General features: G+C 46.2%; 2 protein-coding genes across 4 annotated transcripts in view; one reads left to right on the top strand and one right to left on the bottom strand.

The window, feature by feature from the left end:
• Positions 1–3,516, bottom strand: part of npl (N-acetylneuraminate pyruvate lyase (dihydrodipicolinate synthase)) — an 11,106-nt gene extending 7,590 nt beyond the window's left edge. Inside the window, exons 1-5 of one of the 2 annotated variants that reach the window (XM_066643708.1) lie at positions 3,345–3,516; positions 3,154–3,224; positions 540–611; positions 360–433; positions 125–212 (exon numbers count right to left, since the gene is read on the bottom strand). In XM_066643708.1, the coding sequence (XP_066499805.1) occupies positions 125–212; positions 360–433; positions 540–607 (230 nt within the window). In that variant the 5' untranslated portion in view covers positions 608–611; positions 3,154–3,224; positions 3,345–3,516. Of the gene's footprint in view, positions 1–124; positions 213–359; positions 434–539; positions 612–3,153; positions 3,225–3,332 lie in introns of both variants that reach the window. The other variant, XM_066643707.1, reaches the window with a different exon arrangement.
• An 820-nt stretch (positions 3,517–4,336) lies between these two features.
• On the top strand, positions 4,337–21,459 carry edem3 (ER degradation enhancer, mannosidase alpha-like 3). Of its 2 annotated transcripts, XM_066644177.1 has the most exons (21): positions 4,337–5,585; positions 5,728–5,773; positions 7,385–7,485; positions 7,592–7,631; positions 7,724–7,836; positions 7,978–8,131; positions 9,417–9,551; positions 11,320–11,425; positions 11,526–11,623; positions 11,996–12,121; positions 13,397–13,480; positions 13,691–13,774; positions 14,309–14,433; positions 14,520–14,694; positions 14,795–14,940; positions 15,045–15,189; positions 15,292–15,483; positions 15,878–16,043; positions 17,626–17,811; positions 18,567–18,614; positions 19,883–21,459. In XM_066644177.1, exons 1-21 carry the CDS (start codon positions 5,464–5,466, stop codon positions 20,161–20,163), a joined length of 2,673 nt encoding a protein of 890 aa, XP_066500274.1. In that variant the 5' UTR covers positions 4,337–5,463; the 3' UTR covers positions 20,164–21,459. The 2 variants fall into 2 exon arrangements, with proteins under 2 accessions (XP_066500274.1, XP_066500275.1); XM_066644178.1 differs by lacking the exon at positions 18,567–18,614.
• Positions 21,460–21,891: the final 432 nt, after the last annotated feature.

Here is a 21,891-nt window from a genome sequence, read left to right as displayed (position 1 = left end):
ACTTGTAAGAATGGAAATACAAAGTTTTGTCACAACAGCGATGATATAGTGGTGTGATAAATCAGTAAAAACTGCTGACACTGTATCTGTGGCTGTATGACTGTATGTTTTTAACAGAACTTACTTCCCCTTTCCCTGCCTGCACCACTCCTCCGCCAGCTGCTTCCTCTCCTCCAGACTGAACGAGCAGCCCTCTCCCGTCGTCCCATTCACTACAGACGACAGCAGCACACAGATTAGAGGACAACAGTGCCTCTCTCCTCTCTCTGCCTCTGTCTCTCATCTCTCGCAACTAGTCTTTGTGACTCTGTCTCTCTCTCTCTCTCTCTCTCTCTGTATTTAGGAATGAATTAACTCACCAAACACACTCCTGACCCCCTGTTCCCGCAGCAGATAGTCAACATACTGACCGATCACCTGCAGGTTCAGCTCACTACACACAAGAATACAACACAAAACTGTTTACATTTTTCATTCTCTCTCTCTCTCTCACTGGGTAAATCTATAAACACAGATAAACAGAAGAAAACCTAGATTACCCTTGTGTAGTGAGTGGAGCGAAGGTAGCTGCCACCAGCCTAGTGAGCTTCTCTGCACCAGGAGACATGTCTCTACCCAACACAAACCACAGGAGATCTCAGTAAATCAGTAGAAAGTACACTGACCCCATCACTGCAAGAAGACCATCTGAAACGTCAAGTGTCAGTTTACTTCCTTTCCTTTAATTGTACATTTATTTCGTTTTACAGCACTGCCAAACTGCATTATACTCTACCAACTCTAGGGGGAGCCCAGGAGCAAAACTACCATATCACACCTAGTGATGTTCATTCATTCATTCATTATCTGTAACCCTTATCCAGTTCAGGGTCGCGGTGGGTCCAGAGCCTACCTGGAATCACTGGGCGCAAGGTGGGAATACACCCTGGAGGGGGCGCCAGTCCTTCACAGGGCAACACACACACACATTCACTCACACACTCACACCTATGGTCACAATCCACCTACCAACGTGTGTTTTTGGACTGTGGGAGGAAACCCACGCAGACACAGGGAGAACACACCACACTCCTCACAGACAGTCACCCGGAGGAAACCCACACAGACATGGGGAGAACACACCACACTCCTCAGACAGTCACACGGAGGAAACCCACGCGGACACAGGGAGAACACACCACACTCCTCACAGACAGTCACCCGGAGGAAACCCACGCAGACACTGGGAGAACACACCACACTCCTCACAGACAGTCACCCGGAGGAAACCCACGTGGACACAGAGAGAACACACCACACTTCTCACAGACAGTCACCCGGAGGAAACCCACGCAGACACAGGGAGAACACACCACACTCCTCACAGACAGTCACCCGGAGGAAACCCACGCGGACACAGAGAGAACACACCACACTCCTCACAGACAGTCACCCAGAGGAAACCCACGCAGACACAGAGAGAACACACCAAACTCCTCACAGACAGTCACCCGGAGGAAACCCACGCAGACACTGGGAGAACACACCACACTCCTCACAGACAGTCACCCGGAGGAAACCCACGCAGACACTGGGAGAACACACCACACTCCTCACAGACAGTCACCCGGAGGAAACCCACGCAGACACAGGGAGAACACACCACACTCCTCACAGACAGTCACCCGGAGGAAACCCACGCGGACACAGAGAGAACACACCACACTCCTCACAGACAGTCACCCAGAGGAAACCCACGCAGACACAGAGAGAACACACCAAACTCCTCAGACAGTTACCCAGAGGAGACCCACGCAGACACAGGGAGAACACACCAACTCCTCACAGACAGTCACCCAGAGGAAACCCACGCAGACACAGGGAGAACACACCAACTCCTCACAGACAGTCACCCAGAGGAAACCCACGCAGACACAGAGAGAACACACCAAACTCCTCAGACAGTTAGCCAGAGGAGACCCACGCAGACACAGGGAGAACACACCAACTCCTCACAGACAGTCACCCGGAGCGGGAATCGAACCCACAACCTCCAGGCCCCTGGAGCTGTGTGACTGCGACAATAACCTGCTGCGCCACTGTGCCTCCCCATTTTCATTTTATTTTATTTATTATTATGAGTTAGCCAGATAACTTAAACTCTGAGTTGAAGACTGTCCAGTAGGAACAGTATGGCGTCAAAATATGTTCTTAAGTTCTGAGAACCAAAACACAGAACCCATAACCAATAAATGTAATTTTGGAATTGAGAAAACTGTCATTAATATTCAGAGTTATAAAAACAGGTTTGTAAACTAAATATTTTAGTATATAATCGTCTATTTTGAGTGTAATATTCTTGAAGAATACGTCTTCGTTTTCATTCCGCCTTTTTTCAGTTGCTTCTCTCAGTCTCACTTTCCAGAAGATTCTCGACGGGGGGCGGGATCTATGCAGCCATTGACTGCTTAAGTTAAGCCCCGCCCACCCAGCTGATTCTGCACACCCGGCTACGTCAGCGAGAGCGCGCCAATCTTACCCTGACTGGAAAAAGACCCACCGGCGAACACTGGTAACACATCAAATATTTATTAACGATGATGTCTTTTAGTAATGCACAGCTCCTCAGAGGCTTAGAGTCATTTTGCAATCAGGGATAGGGTGTGCAGAATCTGCTGGGTGGGCGGGGCTTATCTTTAACAGCCAATGACTGTCTAGATCCCGACACCGTCAAAAGTCAAAAGCGAGAAAGTTCTGGAGGCGAAAGCGAGACTGAGAAAAGGTGGAATGCAAACGAAAACGGCTTTTTCAAGGATATTAAACTTAAAATAGACTATTATATACAGAAATATTCTGCTTACCAACAGAACTCTGAACATTAATGACAGTTTTCTCAATTCCAAAAGGACATTTATTGGTTATGGATTCTGTTTTTTGGTTCTCAGAATTTTAGAACCTGTTTTTGACGCCATACAATATCCCTCTCTTCTTTTCCTAATGGACAATTCTGATCTGAGGCATAAGTAATGTGGCTAAACAAAGATTTCATGCGTTGTGCAACATCCCCCTATACTCTTTTAAACAGATAAATGTCCATATAAAAAAGAGTAATCAGTTGTCTGCATCCAGATTAACAGGTGACATATTAGTTCTTAGTAGCTGCTTTAGACTTACCCAGATTAATTCAGACTATGAAGCTAAGAATCCTGATCTGTGAAGCACCACCCTGCATCTGGTCATGTGCACTAAATGAGAGAAAAACAACAGAAAAATACACATGACTAAATTTGGGACACATACTTGGTATTTACTAAAAATGTATATTTTTCTTACAAGAAATAACAGCGCTTTACCTGGCTGCTTACCTCGCCGTCCCTCCGAACGGTTAACCCCCGTCTCCCTTCGCTCGTGAAGCTCCAGGAAAACCACAACACCATCTACCTGTGTGCTGAGTTTGCGACTGCGGGCGGAGAAACCACAAGGCAGTCACATGAAGCCTGGAGGATTCTGGGAAATGTATTTCGTAAACAAACGTCCTCGCCACCCAGGGCGGGGTTTAGGCGGGCCAAATGAGCAGACGATTTTTCTATTGGTCAATAAATCAGTCAATCATAAAGAAGGCGGGTTTACAACACGTCCTTTAAGTCGTTTTAGACCATACACATATTCTTAAAATTACTAAAAAAAAACTACACCCCACAAAGGAGGATTTCTTCATTAGTCAGCTAAATTAAGCCCAAAGATGAAGACTGGCCAATAAGAATCTGCCTCAGCTAATTTGCTATTGGACAGACATGTCATTTGGCTTAATTTTTCAGGCTCAACCGAGAAATCCTGCTTTGTGGGAAAAGTCCCAAGTATGCAAAATTTAAAAAAAATTTTTTTTTTTAAAGAAATATGCTCTCTTAAGATTATTTTCATGCATTATCATTTATTTGATTTGTCGACTGATAAAATGTAGAGTTGAAATTAAATAAATAGTATCAACAAGCAATTAAAAATTAACAAAATAAAAGCGTATGTAAATCAGTGACAGACTCAATGTCAAAAACTGACGAATCAGCTCTCAGAACGAGGCAACACGTCGTCCAATCAAATCTCTTTTCGGAGCTGTTGTAGTTCACAAATTTACACAATTAAATAAAACATTTATAAAATATAATAAGATATAAAACAAAACAAATATTTTAAAATAATGCGAAAAACTGCAGTAAAACAGACGTTTGTGAGTAAAGACGAAACGAAAGAGTAAAAAAGAAGAAAGCGTCGACGTCACACGGTGTGTGTTACCCGGATGTGCCTGCCTGCCTGACGTCTCTCCCAGTAGAAGTTACGGAGCCAGTGTCCGGTGGTTCCCGGACCGAGAGAAATACTCGGGCTTACCGGACTTCATGCTCGGGAGAAGGACTGAAATCATAAGTCGGAGGGTCTCAGCGTTATTTTGAAGTGCCTCTTTAACCATGGCTGAACTCGGAATGCTTTTATAAAGGCTAGGTTCTCTAGCTTTCTTCTTCACCCCGAAACAGCAGGAGGAAAACAACGGCTGTGAAGCAAACGCGGAGCTGTCAGGACCGGACCGGAGTGATCCGTTACATTTAACTAACATAGTACCGTCTGTTTTTCTGAGGGTCGTCGACTTCAGTCTAAGACTTCAGACTAAAGCCATTTAAACACGGGTTTGTTCTGTCGGACTGGCAGCTGTGATAAACCAGGTCGACTCTCAGGTGACATCTACTCACAGAATTGCTGCTTTTTATTTATTAATAGTATTTAATGTGAAATTCCTCCAAGAACTCACTTGTTTAACCATTCACTCACTCACTCATTCACGTTTGGCAGGCTCACCACTCCACCAGGGTTTTGTAATAGTGCTTCTGAAGCTTGTTCCTAATCAGTGTTTATGAGTTCTTCGTCAGGGATATTTTGTATCCTTTGTTCCTTTACTGTGAGCTTAGTTCTAGACTAATATCTCAAGGAACGTACCTCTGGCCACCGCTGAGGGAGTTTATTATTGGGTGTATTTGAATCAAAACCTGAGCCACAATGCCTCTCATGCTTGTTTAACTTGGTTACGTTTGAGCTTGTGTACTTTGTGATGTGTCACTGGCGTTCAGGATGCCAGCGTGTCAGGTGTGTACCGTACATCCTGGATATATACCTCTGAGATCGTCTTGGTGTGGCAAAGCGAACTGGTGAAAAAGGCTTCAACTCCGTTGTTGTTCCGTTTACATCTGCTTTGGCTGTTTAAACCTAAAAGACTTGAAGGACTGGTCAAAAGACCCTCCCAGAATCCTAGAAGACTTCTGTCAGCATGGACCACTGACAAGGCCGTTGAACATCACTGGCACTTTATTCCGAGTTGAAGTATGTATTGGAGGTAGATTCTGTTCATTCAGAAGGCAGCGAATGGTTCGGAGGGAATAGCTTGCTGAGTACAGTCATGGTTAGAGGCTGCCTTTTGTGACACCACGTTATATAAGAGTCATGTGGAGGTTGTGGATGTTTGGACCAGCGATGATGTCGTCTAGTTTTGTTCTGCTGCTGCTGCTGGGCTTCTTCATTCAACTCTCACAAGCCATTACCAGAGAAGAGAAGCACAGACTGAGGTATGTTATCCCTGCATTAGAACTGTGGTTCTCAAGCCTAGTCCTTGGGTAACTCGACATTCACTTCTTTGTGATATGGTTAACTTCATATTGGCTAGGTGTAGTGTGAATGCATTAACATTACTGTGTTTTCTTTTTGCAGGAATCAAGTGGTTGAGATGTTTGACCATGCTTATCAAAATTACATGGTAGGTCTGCTGTCATAGTAACATTACAGTGATACAGCTTTCATTTAAAAGCCAGAAGGCCAGATTCATTTGGAGCTTTTGCAGTTGGGCAGTAGACCAGACCAGTCCCCCAGTTTAATGATAATACAGGGCCATAGGGACTATATTAGCATCTGTGTTAATAACATGTGGATAATTACACACCTTTCTCACATGATCTATTTCATAATCCAATAACACATTTGTGTGGGTGGAGTAGCAGTCACACAGCACCAGGGACCTGGAGGTTGTGGGTTCGATTCTCGCTCCGGGTGACTGTCTGTGAGGAGTGTGGCGTGTTCTCCCTGTGTCTGCGTGGGTTTCCTCCGGGTGACTGTCTGTGAGGAGTGTGGTGTGTTCTCCCTGTGTCTGTGTGGGTTTCCTCCGGGTGACTGTCTGTGAGGAGTGTGGTGTGTTCTCTTTGTGTCAGCGTGGGTTTCCTCTGGGTGCTCCGGTTTCCTCCCACAGTCCAAAACACACGTCGGTAGGTGGATTGGCGACTGAAAAGTGTCCGTAGGTGTGAGTGTGTGAGTGAATGTGTGCGTGTGTGTTGCCCTGTGAAGGACTGGCGCCCCCTCCAGGGTGTATTCCCGCCTTGCGCCCAATGATTCCAGGTAGGCTCTGGACCCACCGTGACCCTGAACTGGATAAGGGTTACAGATAATGAATGAATGAATAACACATTTGTCTTTTTTTGATACTCGTTTTGAAACTTTGATTGTTGCCTGACAGTGATCTGATTTCTTCTTTTAATAAAACTAAGATTTAAAACAAGGTACACCTTTAACACCCTTACAGCACAGTTTTTATGAGTGCTATTTAAGACTATATTTTTTACATGATCTATTTGTCAGAGACACATTTGATTGAGCAGTGAGTCTTTGTGAAACAATGTCTTGTTAGCAACACCGCCGTAAAAGATTAGCATAGATAACAGAAGTGGTCCTGCCCTGTAATGTTCTGAAGAATGCCCTAATTTGCCCTAAAACAGGATTTGTTTCTTTTGGTTTAGTGTATTTTCATGCGTCTCTATATTTTCCATGTTTTTTGTCAGGTTTAAGCCTTTACCCCCTTTGCACTGTGTGTTTGTAAGACTGAAATCCTCTTTGTGTGTCTCTGACACATTACTTAGATTAGCAGATCTGAGTGGCTTTTCATAGGGTTTTGAAACGTAATGCCACGTGTAGGCTAGACTCGGATAATGCCGTAGTGTGCTAGTTGGAAGGAACAGAGGGTGTAGGGCTGTGAGCGATACAGAACAGCTATCAGTGGCTTTAATGCCATTTCTTATCAGTCTCTCTATTACATTCTTTTAAAACACTGTTCACTGTTCTTATCACATCCCTCTCTCTCTCTTTCTCTCATTCTCTTTCGTTCTGTTGTCTCCCTTTATTTCTCAATCTACTCTCTTCTGTCTCTCTCTTTATCTATTTGTTTCTCTCTTCTTCTCTATCCCTCTCATTTAACTACACTCTACTATCCCTTGCTTTTCTTTTCTCTGATTGTTGTTCCTTGTCCCCCACCACTGCACACACACACACACACACTCTCTCTCTCTCTCTCTCTCTCTCTCTCTCTCTCTCTCTCTCTCAGGACCATGCCTACCCAGCGGATGAGCTGATGCCCTTGACATGTCGAGGAAGAGTGCGAGGGTTGGAGCCTAGCAGAGGAGACGTGGATGATGCCCTGGGGAAGTAAGTCCAGAGATACACAACACAATCTAAAGAAATGTGGGGGGAGGACTGCAGTATTCATGTTTCTGTGGTGTGTGTGTGTGTGTGTGTGTGTGTGTTTGTGCAGGTTTTCTCTCACGCTCATCGACACACTTGACACTCTTGTGGTGAGTAAGACTTTGCACCAGCTACACGAACCCTGCCTTTGTTTGTAAAAGCTGAAGACAAATACAGCACTGTCCTCCTCTGACGTGTCCAGCTGCTGAATAAGACGGTGGAGTTTGAAGAAGCCGTGAAGAGGGTGCTGAAGGATGTGCGTTTCGACAATGACATCGTGGTGTCTGTCTTCGAGACCAACATTCGCGTGCTGGGGTGAGCGACCGGTCACATTAACTTTAACAGTGACTTAAAGACGGCTAAGACTTTGTGGGCAGCCACATTGAACCGGGGTGTGAAGGAAGGGCCTCTGAGTGTGTGTGTGTGTTCACAGTCTCTAATTGTGTGTGTCTACAGGGGGCTGCTGGGGGGTCACTCAATGGCAGTGATGTTGAAGGAGAGAGGGGAACGTATGCTATGGTATAATGATGAGCTCCTGCACATGGCCAAAGACCTGGGGATTAGACTACTGCCTGCGTTCAACACCAGCAGCGGCCTGCCTTATCCCAGAGTGAGTACACACACACACACACACACACACACGAGTTTGAAATGTAAGTCATGGCCACACTGTATGAAACAGGACAGGAAATATGTCTTTTTTTTGTCTTAAAAAGCGGATTATTTAATTTTATCGTAATATTTCATATAATATTCTAGTCATGGCTTGATTATTGCTTGTTTATGGTTGTGTTCCCTAAACCGTCACTGTACACATGCTTATAGACATTTTATATACGACACGCTGTGAAATAATGGTCTGGTTCAAGTCACGTTTTTTTTTCTTAAAAAAAAGTTTTCTTAAAGCTTTGGCCAGGTTCATGTTCAGAACTTAAAGGGGGTTTGGACTCAAATAATGTGGGTCAGATCAGGCTCAGACAACAGTTCACACATCTGCAGCTTGAACACCTGCGCTAGATTGAGCACACCACACACACACACACACACACTAACTTGCAACAGCTACTTTCCATGTTTGAAACTCCACTCCGTGTCTTATCTTGTGTAAATACACTTTAAATTCACACACATGCCGCCGAGAGCAGTGTTTCCTCACAGACCCTTTAAATCCTGGAAAGTTGGTACGTTTACGGGAGCAGCACTCATGACGCGAGGGTTATAAGAGGTCGACATGTGCTTGAATTCGTGTAAAGGGTCAGAAAGATGCTGTGAGCCTGTGAAGCACGTTTCTTTTATAGATTTAGAGCTTTGTTCTGTGTTTAACACACAACGCAAAACAGAAACTCACATTTCTGGAAACCCGTAGTCTCCCTCGCACACATACGGCAGGATGTCTGTCTGAAGTATCATCACTGAGATGAAAAGTGTTGTTTGTTTACTCAGAGCAGCTGGGTTTCAAAATCTCTGAGCCTGAGGCTGTTCCTTTTATTTGTGAACAGTCGTATTATCTTTATCGCTGATCTCCACTCAGCTGCTCAAGCCTCCCGAATACCGTTGAATATCTCAGTTATGATCAGAATGTGTATATACACTGTCCAATGGAAACCTCCGATACTATTTGAGGTATTTAAAAGAGCTCTGATTGCTATTCAGCTGCGTACACCGCATTTACAGTCTCTATAGAAGAGCGTTGATGAAATGAAAATGAAAGTGGAGGTTCCAGGAGCTGCTCAGTAGCCCAAGGTCATAATGACCGGTGCAAGGCGTCTGTTGGAAGGCTATAAAGCCCCCAACGTTGGGCTGAGCAGCAGTGGAGCTGTTTTCTTTAGCAATGGAGAATTCGCCTGGGGTTGAACGTACATTTTGGGTGAACTTGTACTGTTATGTTGAATCAGGTCAACCTGCGGCATGGAGTTCAGGGTCCGGAGACTCGAACAGGCACCGAGACAGACACGTGCACTGCCTGCGCAGGCACCATCATCCTGGAGTTTGCTGCTCTGAGCCGCTTTACAGGGGACCCCATTTTTGAGGTGAGTTTTAATAATGTTTAATAATAAAAACACATAATTTACTGAACAATGAACTTTTCTAGACACCCAATATGCAGCATCCGCTGACAATCTGTGCATGTGCATTCACTATAGAGCAGTGGTCCTCAGTCCTGGTCGTGGTGGGCTAATGGCCTGCACATTTTACAGATTCCTTTGCTGCCATAACTCCTGATTGGAATAATGAGCTTATAAACAACTTCTTATGAAGCTGAAGGGTATATAGAGTTGGTGGGAAGGTGATGTAGCAAGGAGCTTAAAGGGTTAATGTAATGCTTCAGTTTTAGGAGGCAGGATGCAAGTATATATCGTAAAAAAAAAAAAAAAATGCGAAGAAAAACACAGGGACCCACGACTGCAAGACTGGGGAGTGTGTCATATGTTGTTAAGGATATTGTCTTATTTTCAGGTGATCAGTCTATGTCACTAAATTTGATTAAATATATTGGAGATTCAGATGATGGGCGGCACGGTGGTGCAACAGGTAGTGTTGCAGTCACACAGCTCCAGGGACCTGGAGGTTGTGGGTTCGATTCCTGCTCCGGGTGACTGTCTGTGAGGAGTGTGGTGTGTTCTCCCTGTGTCTGCGTGGGTTTCCTCCGGGTGACTGTCTGTGAGGAGTGTGGTGTATTCTCCCTGTGTCTGCGTGGGTTTCCTCCGGGTGACTCTCTGTGAGGAGTATGGTGTGTTCTCCCTGTGTCTGCGTGGGTTTCCTCCGGGTGACTGTCTCTGAGGAGTGTGGTGTGTTCTCTCTGTGTCTGTGTGGGTTTCCTCCGTGTGACTGTCTGTGAGGAGTGTGGTGTGTTCTCCCTGTGTCTGCGTGGGTTTCCTCCGGGTGACTGTCTCTGAGGAGTATGGTGTGTCCTCACTGTGTCTGCGTGGGTTTCCTCTGGGTGACTGTCTGTGAGGAGTGTGGTGTGTTCTCCCTGTGTCTGCATGGGTTTCCTCCGGGTGACTGTCTGTGAGGAGTGTGGTGTGTTCTCCCTGTGTCTGCGTGGGTTTCCTCCGGGTGACTGTCTGTGAGGAGTGTGGTGTGTTCTCTCTGTGTCTGCGTGGGTTTCCTCCGGGTGACTGTCTGTGAGGAGTGTGGTGTGTTCTCCCTGTGTCTGCGTGGGTTTCCTCCGGGTGACTGTCTCTGAGGAGTGTGGTGTGTTCTCTCTGTGTCTGCGTGGGTTTCCTCCGTGTGACTGTCTGTGAGGAGTGTGGTGTGTTCTCCCTGTGTCTGCGTGGGTTTCCTCCGGGTGACTGTCTCTGAGGAGTATGGTGTGTTCTCACTGTGTCTGCGTGGGTTTCCTCTGGGTGACTGTCTGTGAGGAGTGTGGTGTGTTCTCCCTGTGTCCGCGTGGGTTCCCTCTGTGTGGTCCAGTTTGCTCCCACGTTGGTAGGTGGATTGGTGACTCAAAAGTGTCCGTAGGTGTGAGTGTGTGTCTGTGTTGCCCCGTGAAGGACTGGCGCCCCCTCCAGGGTGTATTCCTGCCTTGCACCCAACGATTCCAGGTAGGCTCTGGACCCACCGCGACCCAGAACTGGATATGGGTTACAGATAATGAATGAATGAGAGATTATCAAATTGGATTACGGGGCGTCATACTTAAAGTAATAAGTGAACATGATTGACATAACTATGGTAACCTTTGGTTAACCTTAGTATAAATGTAATGAGCCATGCCCAAATTGGATTGAAAGATTATGGCAGCTTTTAAATATAGATGTATATTTAACTGAAATCTGATAAACGTTTATATTTAAGGCTCATGCACGGAGAGCACTGGACTTCCTTTGGGAAAAGAGACAGAGAAACAGCAACCTAGTGGGAACAACCATCAACATCCACTCCGGAGAGTGGGTCCGCAGGGGTAAGCCCGTCTCTCACAGACCACGCTGGGACAAACCTTACCAAAAGTCCTGGATTTAACACGGATTTGAAAACATTCCCTTTATTCTGTGTCACTGCAGATAGCGGTGTAGGAGCGGGCATTGACTCATACTATGAGTACCTGCTCAAGGCTTATGTTCTTTTAGGAGATGACCAGTTCCTTCAGCGCTTCAATATTGTGAGTTTTTAAAGCACACACAGAGCCCTTTATTTGACTCGTGTCTGTTTGTGATTGGGTTCATGTCGCATAATTATTTAAATATGTCTGTATTCGTTTTCTTTAAAAATAGAAAAACAAATTATGCATGTTTTGTACTTGACCCCAACCAGACCTCGTACTGTTTGCATAAATAATCTTAAATCCTGTACTTGGCTTCATCTGTAATTTCTTCATAAGTTGCTCTTAGTGGCTGTTTGTATTGTTGTTATTGACCAACTTTTCCGGACACAGTAAACTGAATTAAAAAGCGGCAAGTGGTTTTGTGCCGCTGTGATGTTGTACAAGGTCACTTTTGCTCATTATCCTAACCTTAACCCAACTGTGTTTCAGCACTACGCGTCCATAATGAAGTACATCAGCCAGCCTCCCCTGCTGCTGGATGTCCATATCCACAAGCCCCTGCTACCGGCACGCACATGGATGGACTCTCTACTTGCTTTCTTCCCCGGCCTGCAGGTGATTTTAAAATGCCTGGACGCAACGTTACACACAGAGGAACCTTTCGTTAGTTAACTGTTTGGATATTTATGTTGGCAAATATTGAGAGGAGGCAAGTCGGCACGGTGGCGCAGCAGGTGGTGTCGCAGTCACACAGCTCCAGGGGCTTGGAGGTTGTGGGTTTGATTCCTGCTCCGGGTGACAGTCTGTGAGGAGTGTGGTGTGTTCTCCCTGTGTCTGCTTGGGTTTCCTCCGGGTGACTGTCTGTGAGGAGTGTGGTGTGTTCTCTCTGTGTCTGTGTGGGTTTCCTCCGGGTGACTGTCTGTGAGGAGTGTGGTGTGTTCTCTCAGTGTCTGTGTGGGTTTCCTCCGGTTGACTGTCTGTGAGGAGTGTGGTGTGTTCTCTCAGTGTCTGCGTGGGTTTCCTCCGGTTGACTGTCTGTGAGGAGTGTGGTGGGTTCTCCCTGTGTCTGTGTGGGTTTCCTCTGGGTGACTGTCTGTGAGGAGTGTGGTGTGTTCTTCCTGTGTCTGCGTGGGTTTCCTCTGGGTTACTGTCTGTGAGGAGTGTGGTGTGTTCTCTCTGTGTCTGTGTGGGTTTCCTCCGGGTGACTGTCTGTGAGGAGTGTGGTGTGTTCTCTCTGTGTCTGTGTGGGTTTCCTCCGGGTGACTGTCTGTGAGGAGTGTGGTGTGTTCTCCCTGTGTCTGCGTGGGTGTCCTCCGGGTGACTGTCTGTGAGGAGTGTGGTGTGTTCTCCCTGTGTCTGCGTGGGTTTCCTCCGGGTCACTGTCTGTGAGGAGTGTGGTGTGTTCTCCCTGTGTCTGCGTGGGTGTCCTCCGGGTGACTGTCTGTGAGGAGTGTGGTGTGTTCTCCCTGTGTCTGCGTGGGTTTCCTCCGGGTGACTGTCTGTGAGGAGTGTGGTATGTTCTCCCTGTGTCTGCGTGGGTGTCCTCCGGGTGACTGTCTGTGAGGAGTGTGGTGTGTTCTCCCTGTGTCTGCGTGGGTTTCCTCCGGGTGACTGTCTGTGAGGAGTTGGTGTGTTCTCCCTGTGTCTGCATGGGTTTCCTCCAGTGTGTGGATTGACAAATAAAAGAGTGATTAATTCTCCCAAATATGACCGAATATATAAAATAATCACTTAAACAAATAGTAGAGTAGATATATAATGCAGATGGTCACTGGTTGCATCACATGTTGAGTATAAAACACTCCTTACTACCTCCATGGGCTGGGGCCAATTTCTGTAAAGTTAATGTACTGTAAAATGTGTTTTTCACTTGGTGATGCGTTTTTATAGGTGTTGAAAGGGGATATCCGGCCAGCTATTGAAACCCATGAAATGCTGTACCAGGTTACCAAAAAACACAACTTCCTTCCTGAGGTAGGTTCCCCTTTTTGTGTCTGGCCTTTATTTTTTATTTTTTTGATGCCTGCAGACATGTGTCATGGGACAGTACACTTCGACTATCAGTTACACTGTGCTTCTTCACTTTGCCTAAACCGGTTCAGTAACATCTCTTGCTCACATCCGGTCCCCTTCTGTTTATATCCCTCTCTCTCTCTCTTTTCTTTCCTCTCTTTCTGGTCACAGGCGTTTACTACAGACTTTAGGGTCCACTGGGCACAGCATCCTCTGAGACCTGAGTTTGCTGAGAGCACCTACTTCCTTTATAAGGTATGGGATTTGTACACGGTGCCAATGACCCGAACCACAAGGAACCTTGCTGAAAACAAATATATATGATATTTAAGACGGACAGACTGTTCTGAATATCTGTTATATAACAGGGTTCTAGATAGCACCGTGTCCACTAGGGTTTTGCCTCTGTCACCACACTGACGTTTCCTCACTGGCTCGTAAAGTTCAACTGCAAAACCACAGACCTAGAACCACACCTCTACATTATCTACAGGGTGTTTGCTTTATCAGTGAAATATTCGCTGAAGTGTCATTCTGGGTTTTCTATCACGTTCATGAAGTACATTCTGCTATGATGGCACTTCCTGCATTCTGCAGAATCTGCCTCCCGCTAAACGGGTTCTAATTTACTAGTAGCAGAGTGAGTAACACTTATTGGCACCGTGACCACTCTGCTGAGTTAAGAGGTTTGGTATGCCACAGTCATTTAATAAACATCTCTCAGAAACAGGTCTAGAGATCAGACAAAGCCTGTTGTTATTAATCTGTCCTGTGTTTTCATTCTCTCAGGCGACCAGGGACCCGTATTACCTGGAGGTAGGACGGACCGTTCTGGAAAACTTGAACCGCTTCGCTCGTGTCCCCTGTGGCTTTGCCGCCATGAAGGACGTCCGGACCGGAAGCCACGAAGATCGGTGAGAGAGGGAGTCTCTGTCCCGTTTGCGACCACGTCTCACGTTGTTTCTGTCGTCTCTTTCATCCTCTGTCTGTTCCATTCCAGCATGGACTCGTTCTTCCTGGCGGAGATGTTTAAGTACCTGTTCCTGATCTTTGCCGAGGAGGAGGATTTGCCCTTTGATGTGGAGGAATACATCTTCACCACAGAAGCTCACCTGCTCCCGCTGTCGCTCTCCACGGCCCTGCGCTCTCACGCGCCCCCTACAGACAACTCCACGGTACTGTCTGCTGTTCGGGTTTCTCAGACAGGGATGGAGTATGATTAGATTTCATAAACAGAATGTAAATCAGTTCCACTCTCTCTCTCTCGTGTAACAGGCAGTGGAGGAGCTAGATGACTCAAACTTTGAGTGGACGTGTCCCAACACCCGTCTCCTCTTCCCTGACCCTGCCTACCCACGGAACTTCCGCGAGCCGATCAGGAGTGCCGTGGACAAGAGTTGTCCCCGCCCCAGTCTCCCTCGGTGAGACGCGTGGAGAGGGATAATGATATTCTGTTGAAGATGCTACTATACTTTAATTGTTGGCATGAATATGATTTTTTTCTCTTTCTTTCTCTTTTTCTCAGGGAGCCGGGAATGGGTCGTGCTCCTCTGAGAGCTCACGATTTCATGGCGAATAACCCAGAGCACCTGGAGCTCCTGAGGAGGATGGGGGTCAGTCTGATTCATCTGAAGGATGGGAGAGTACAGCTTGTACAGCATGCTACACAAGTGAGTCCATGCCTATGGTTTATTTACACAGTGCTAGAGAAAAAACTCTAGATGGTTTAGGATTCTCTAAAATCCGGTGTGTGTGTGTGTGTGTGTGTGTAGGCAGTGAGTGCGGTAGCAGCTGAAGACGGGATGCGCTTCATGCAGGAAATGATGGAGCTGTCCAGTCAGCAGCAGAAAGAGCAGCTTCCTCCTCGCGCTGTGCAGATCATATCACACCCCTTCTTTGGCAGAGTGGTACTTACCGCTGGACCTGCACAATTTGGAATGGACCTTTCTAAGAGCAACTTGGGGGTCAGTATGTCCCAAGTCAGTGACTATCTTTACCAAAATCTTTTCAGTGCAAAATATTCTGGATCACCTTTCTCTTTTAATTTTTGTTTTTCTCTCCCTCTCTTTCTCTCTCTCTCTTTCTCTCTCTCTCCCTCTCTCCCTCTCTTTCTCTCTCTCTCTCTCTCTTTCTCTTTCTCTCTCTCTCTCTCTTTCTCTTTCTCTCTCTCTCTCTCTCTTTCTCTTTCTCTATCTCTATCTCTTTCTCTTTCTCTATCTCTCTTTCTCTTTCCCTTTCTCTCTCTCTCTCTCTCTCTCTTTCCCTTTCTCTCTCTCTCTCTCTTTTTCCCTCTCTCTCTCTCTCTCTTTCTTTCTCTCTTTCCCTTTCTCTCTCTCTCTCTCTCTCGGTCTCACACAGGTGCGGGGTTCTGTGACAGTAGCCGAGCCGTACTCAGGTTGTTCCATGTTGAGTAATGCTGAATTTGTGGCAGGTCGCATCGCTCTGCTGCAGAGGGGGCAGTGCATGTTTGCTGAGAAAGCCAGAAACATCCAGAAAGCTGGAGCTATCGGAGGCATTGTCATAGGTGAGTGAGGAGCTGTAATTAACAAAGGACACACTGAAGCACAGAATTGTTCCCCCATGGAGAGCGTTTGGGTACATATTAGTTATTTAGTTTTCAAACAAATTGCTGATGAACAGGATGTAAATATAAGACCCAAGATTTTAACTGGATAATGGATGTCATCAGTGTCACTATTAGAGAAAATAATGTTAAAAGTTGTTATTAATTATGGTTCTAATATGAACGCAAAAGAAGGTGAATGACACACGATGCAGATGCCTGGATATATCACTGCATCTCATTTCCATTCATATGTTATATACAGCAGCTCTAACTTCAAGGAGCAGTTTATTGCCCCCACATACCGGACGTGTCGTGTCGTGTCAAGCGGTGTCATTTTGAAAAACGATACATTCATTCATTACCTGTAAGCACTTATCCAGTTCAGGGTTGCGGTGTGTCCAGAGCCTACCTGGAATCATTGGGCGCAAGGTGGCACCAGTCCTTCACAGGACAACACACACATTCACTCACACCTACGACTTTTGAGTCGCCAATTGACCTACCATCGTGTGTTTTTGGACTGTGGGAGGAAACCGGAGCACCCGGAGGAAACCCACGCAGACACAGAGAGAACACACCACACTCCTCACAGACAGTCACCCGGAGGAAACCCACGCAGACACAGGGAGAACACACCACACTCCTCACAGACAGTCAACCGGAGGAAACCCACGCAGACACAGGGAGAACACACCACACTCCTCACAGACAGTCACCCGGAGGAAACCCACGCAGACACAAGGAGAACACACCACACTCCTCACAGACAATCAACCGGAGGAAACCCACGCAGACACAGGGAGAACACACCACACTCCTCACAGACAGTCACCCGGAGGAAACCCACGCAGACACAGGGAGAACACACCACACTCCTCACAGACAGTCACCCGGAGGAAACCCACGCAGACACAGGGAGAACACACCACACTCCTCACAGACAGTCACCCGCTAGGAAACCCACGCAGACACAGGGAGAACACACCACACTCCTCACAGACAGTCAACCGGAGGAAACCCACGCAGACACAGAGAGAACACACCACACTCCTCACAGACAGTCAACCGGAGGAAACCCACGCAGACACAGGGAGAACACACCACACTCCTCACAGACAGTCAACCGGAGGAAACCCACGCAGACACAGAGAGAACACACCACACTCCTCACAGACAGTCAACCGGAGGAAACCCACGCAGACACAGGGAGAACACACCACACTCCTCACAGACAGTCTCCCGGAGCGGGACTCGAACCCACAACCTCCAGGTCCCTAGAGCTGTGTGACTGCGACACCTACCTGCTGCACCACCGATCTTTTACTCAATCTAAATTTATAAAGGAAAACTGTTCAAATCAAACTTGCTCATCTTAAACCCAGCTTGAAGACAGTTTGAACTTGAACCCGAGCTCAAGTATAAAATGTTAATTGGTGCTGTCACTTCTTTATCTCATGGCACTACATGGTGTGTTGGAATAGCCTTTAGCACTTCAGGGACATCACTGCTTGTTTTTAATATTCTGTCCTCTGTCTCTCAGACGACAACGAGGGCAGCAGCAGCGACACAGCACCACTCTTCCAGATGGCAGGAGATGGGCGGAGCACTGATGATGTCACTCTGCCACTCCTTTTCCTGTTCCACAAAGAAGGGAATATCCTGTTGGAGGCGCTGAAAGAGCACAGGGAGGTGGAGGTGCTGCTGAGCGAGAAAGCACGAGATAGAGGTGAGACATGAGGAGAGACATGGAGACTGAGCGTGTCCTCAGACAGAACCCTTCCCTTTTATAGGGACACGGGATACATTTATAATGCTTTTCTTTAAAACGAAATATTTTCTGCACACATTTTTTGCACAAAATAAATAATTTTAAGCTATTTATCAAAATGTAAAATATGAAAGAACTCTATTGTTTCTATTGAGGTTGTAACTAAAGCAAGACAATGAAACTATATTAAAATAAGCTGGTGTCTGTCCAATTTCTCCTTTCTGTCTTTTCCTTTTGTTCTTTGGCTATTACCGTGTTGGTAACTGAGCATCTCCCTCTCTGTCTGTCTCTCTCTTTCTCTTTCTCTCTCTCTCTCCTTCACTCTCTCTCTCTCTCCTTCACTCTCTCTTGCTCGCTTACTATCTCTCTCTCTTGCTCGCTTACTATCTCTCTCGCTCTCTCTCTCTCTCTGTCTCTCCTTCACTCACACTCTGTCTCTCTCCTTCACTCTCTCTCTCTTGCTCGCTTGCTATCTCTGTCTCTCCTTCACTCACTTTCTCTTTGCTATCTCTCACTATCTCTCCTTCACTCCCTTTCTCTTTGCTATCTCTCACTCTCTCTCTTGCTCGCTTGCTATCTGTCTCTCTTTCTCTCTCTCTGTCTGTCTCTCTCTCTCTCTTGCTCGCTTGCTATCTCTCTCTCGCTCTGTGTCTGTCATGTGTCTGTGTTTATCTTTTTATTTCTCTCTATCTCTCTTTCCTCCGGATGAACAGAAGCCATATTTAAAGGGAAAGCCCTGCCGGGCGCCCTGTTGGATGGCAGTAAGTATTGCTCTACATCCTCTCAACTTCATCTCGAGTGCATTGTTTGTCCACCCTTGGATCACACAGCACCGTTTAAGGCAGGACAGGGCCTTGATCTCTGGGAGTCCAGTTCCAACCCTATGTCTCACACAATTTGAATAATCAAGATCAGTACTGGGATGTGAAATATTAATATCAGAGGTTAGATTAATTCCCTGAACGGTGTAGACACATTCTGGCCTGTGATGGGATTTGATTGACATCATCATACAAGCTCACGGATCCTGTCAGTGGCGTCAGGTTCTGCTCAAACCTTCCTGACCTCCCCCCCTAATCAAAGTCCACCTGTTAGGTCACATCAGGGGTGGCAGATTAGAGTTGGAACTGGGCTGTGCCGAAAATCGTGGTTGCAGTTTAAGGCGGTGTTGGCCTCTGCATGCTGTGTCACCACTGATCCACACTTTCATAAATTCTGAATTACATGCATGTCTGTTAATGCCTGTTTGTTAAAAATGAGTGTGTATAACTTGTACGCTTCTGTATATGTGTGATTATGGTGATCATGGACTGTTGATGATGGTTGCATTCCAAGTCTTTTTTTCTTCAGCCCTGAATTTGGCACCAAACCTCATTTTCTGAGACACAACTGGTCTGGGATCATAGTCTCTTTCTCTCTCTCTCTCTCCTTCTCTCTCTCTCTCTCTCTCTCTCTCTCTCTCTCTCTCTGTCTGTCTGCCTCTCTCCTTCATTCTCTCTCTTTCACTCTCTCTCCTCTCTGTTTCTCTCCTTCACACTCCTTCACTCTCTCTCTCTTTCTGTCTCTCTCCTTCACTCTCTCTCTCTCTCTCTCTCTCCTTCTCTCTCTCTCTCTCCTTCTCTCTCTCTCTCTCTCTCTCTTTCTCTCTCTCTCTCTGTCTGTCTGCCTCTCTCCTTCATTCTCTCTCTTTCACTCTCTCTCCTCTCTGTTTCTCTCCTTCACACTCCTTCACTCTCTCTCTCTTTCTGTCTCTCTCCTTCACTCTCTCTCTCTCTCTCTCTCTCCTTCTCTCTCTCTCTCTCTCTCTGTCTGTCTGCCTCTCTCCTTCACTCTCTCTCTTTCACTCTCTCTCTCTCTCTCTCTCTCTCCGTCTCTTTCCTTCACTCTCTCTCACTCCCACACTGGAATCAAGCAGCACACACCTGTTTGACATTTTAATATTTGGCCTCAGGAACCGAGAGAGACATAATATTATAATAAAACAGAAAGCCATTAAAATGACTAAACAGTCCTACAATTGCTCTCCCAGGTGCGGACGAAACAGAGGACGAGGATTGCTGCACAGAGGACCATAATAGCCCCGCCCCTTCATCAAGCCCTGACCAATCACAGTTCACCACTCAGGAACAGGAGATAGTGGGGGAGGAGTCAGAACAGCCAGAGGCGGAGCATAAGAACGAAACACCTGAGTCTGCGGGGGAAGAGCCTGCAGAGGACGAAGACGCTAACAACCAGTCCGTAGACTCTTTAATGGCTGATTGGCAGGAGGACTTGGAGGCGTTCAAGCAGATGGAAAAAGATGAACTTTGACCTCCTCTTTTGAGCCCAGTGGTAGGTATAACACAGCCATAACTAAAGAGACTGACAGCAGCATCAGCTCCGACAACTCTGGACACTTTCAGACACCCGAGGGTGAGCTGTGTGTCAGTCTCAGGTGCTTACCGAGCGGAACACTCACCTGTGCAAGCGCTCACTCACTTGGACCCGCTACATCCAACAGAACCGAGGATGGGGTCCAAACTAAGCTCATCATTTGTTATTTTTTGGGCTTTTTTTTTCCTCATGTCTCTTTGTCTTCTTTCTACCAACAGTGTGTCCATGGAAACAGGAATTTAAATTGTAAACATCAGTTTAATTGATCTGACTGTGACGAATCATTTATGGGCCGACTAATTTACATTTTCTCAGAGTTTACAGGGTCGTTTTCAATAATGGGAGGGATTTACGTGGAAAACAGGCCGTGGAGTCTTTGCAGAGCTGAATGACTGTATATATGTGTGTTTGTTTGTGTGTCTATCATGTCTGGATTACTTTGAGAATCTTGAACTGCGTGCCTCAGTAACGATCGGTTTTGCTTCGTATCAAACTCACCCTTAATGCTCCGTAGTACTCCTTAGCTGCGAGGCTATCGGGCTGCTAGCTCTACTCAGCAGCTGGAAGTCTCAAAGGTCTGTATTTATCACACCGAACGAGAAGCCATTTTGTCCATATCGGTGTTCATTCAAATGCAAAGTCCAGGAAATCAAGAAAGAGCATCATTCTTATCCAGTGATGACTGATAAACGTGGGCCTTTAGGTTCAGTGCTAATCAACATTTACTGAGGGTCCAAGAAATCTCAGAACTCTGTTCTGTCCACCAGGGGGCGCACTCGCTTCACAGCTGCCCACAGGACGCACTGACTGAACCTGACAAAGCAAGAATCACTTCATATGAACTGGAAAAAAATAAACTTGTCCAATACCTTCAGTGCTTTTTTTATTTTATTTTATTTTTTTGTTTTGTTTTGTTTTTAATTACGTTACGTTTCAGTGGATGTTTGCGAATGAAGAAAAGGCAGCCTCTGGGCAGTAAATGCCAAGCACATGATGGTTTTCTGATCTTCAATTTGATTATGTTCAGTTCCTCTTCATTTAAACAGCTGGCTGTGCGTCTGCTTGTTGTTGGAAAGTGGGTTACAGGAGCTTATCAAACGCAGAAGGATTTGTGTGTCTTCTTTTACAGCATGGCAGTTATATTGCATCCTCAATGGACTTATTTAGGACCGTGTCCCATTCTACTTCCCTCTTTTCAGACATCTGACAAGTCAATAAACAGACCACGTCGAAAACTGGAGTGTTTCTGAGAAGTGATCTGGTCGGTCTCCATTTATTTGGGAATAAAAATAACTGCATGTATGTTTACGTATAATCAGCGATGCTTTATAAGGTACACGCCTTGTGTCTGCTCTCTGTGTTCATTACACACCATGTACTCTGATGTGCAGGGTAAAGCCTTCCTGGAAGAGTACGCACTGTTATTAATGGCACGATGGCATTAGTGAGATGAGGTACTGCTGCTGGATGATGGACTGATTAGTTCTGGATCACAAACGCCTCTCCAACTCATCCCCAAGGCATTAGATGGAGCTCCGTCACCCCAGAGTACACAGTTCTACTGCTCTACGTGGAGCTTTCTACCTCTCCAGCACATGCTGTGACTTCGGTTATTAGCTTATTATTATACATTCATTCATTCATTCATTTTCTGTAACAGCATCA

Source organism: Hoplias malabaricus, chromosome 14 (genome assembly GCF_029633855.1).
Source record: "Hoplias malabaricus isolate fHopMal1 chromosome 14, fHopMal1.hap1, whole genome shotgun sequence".
Classification (NCBI taxonomy): Eukaryota; Metazoa; Chordata; class Actinopteri; order Characiformes; family Erythrinidae; genus Hoplias; species Hoplias malabaricus.
The sequence above is the reverse complement of the archived record's forward strand: the minus strand, read 5'-3'. Positions and strand labels throughout refer to the sequence as shown.

Bases quoted from the DNA above. Each gene is read 5' to 3' on its own strand.
- edem3 (XM_066644177.1), top strand. From the start codon at position 5,464: ATGTGGAGGTTGTGGATGTTTGGACCAGCGATGATGTCGTCTAGTTTT. The intron at 7,837-7,977 runs GTGAGCGACCGG...GTGTGTCTACAG, and splicing joins ACCAACATTCGCGTGCTGGG to GGGGCTGCTGGGGGGTCACT. The intron at 14,695-14,794 runs GTACTGTCTGCT...CTCGTGTAACAG, and splicing joins CCCCTACAGACAACTCCACG to GCAGTGGAGGAGCTAGATGA.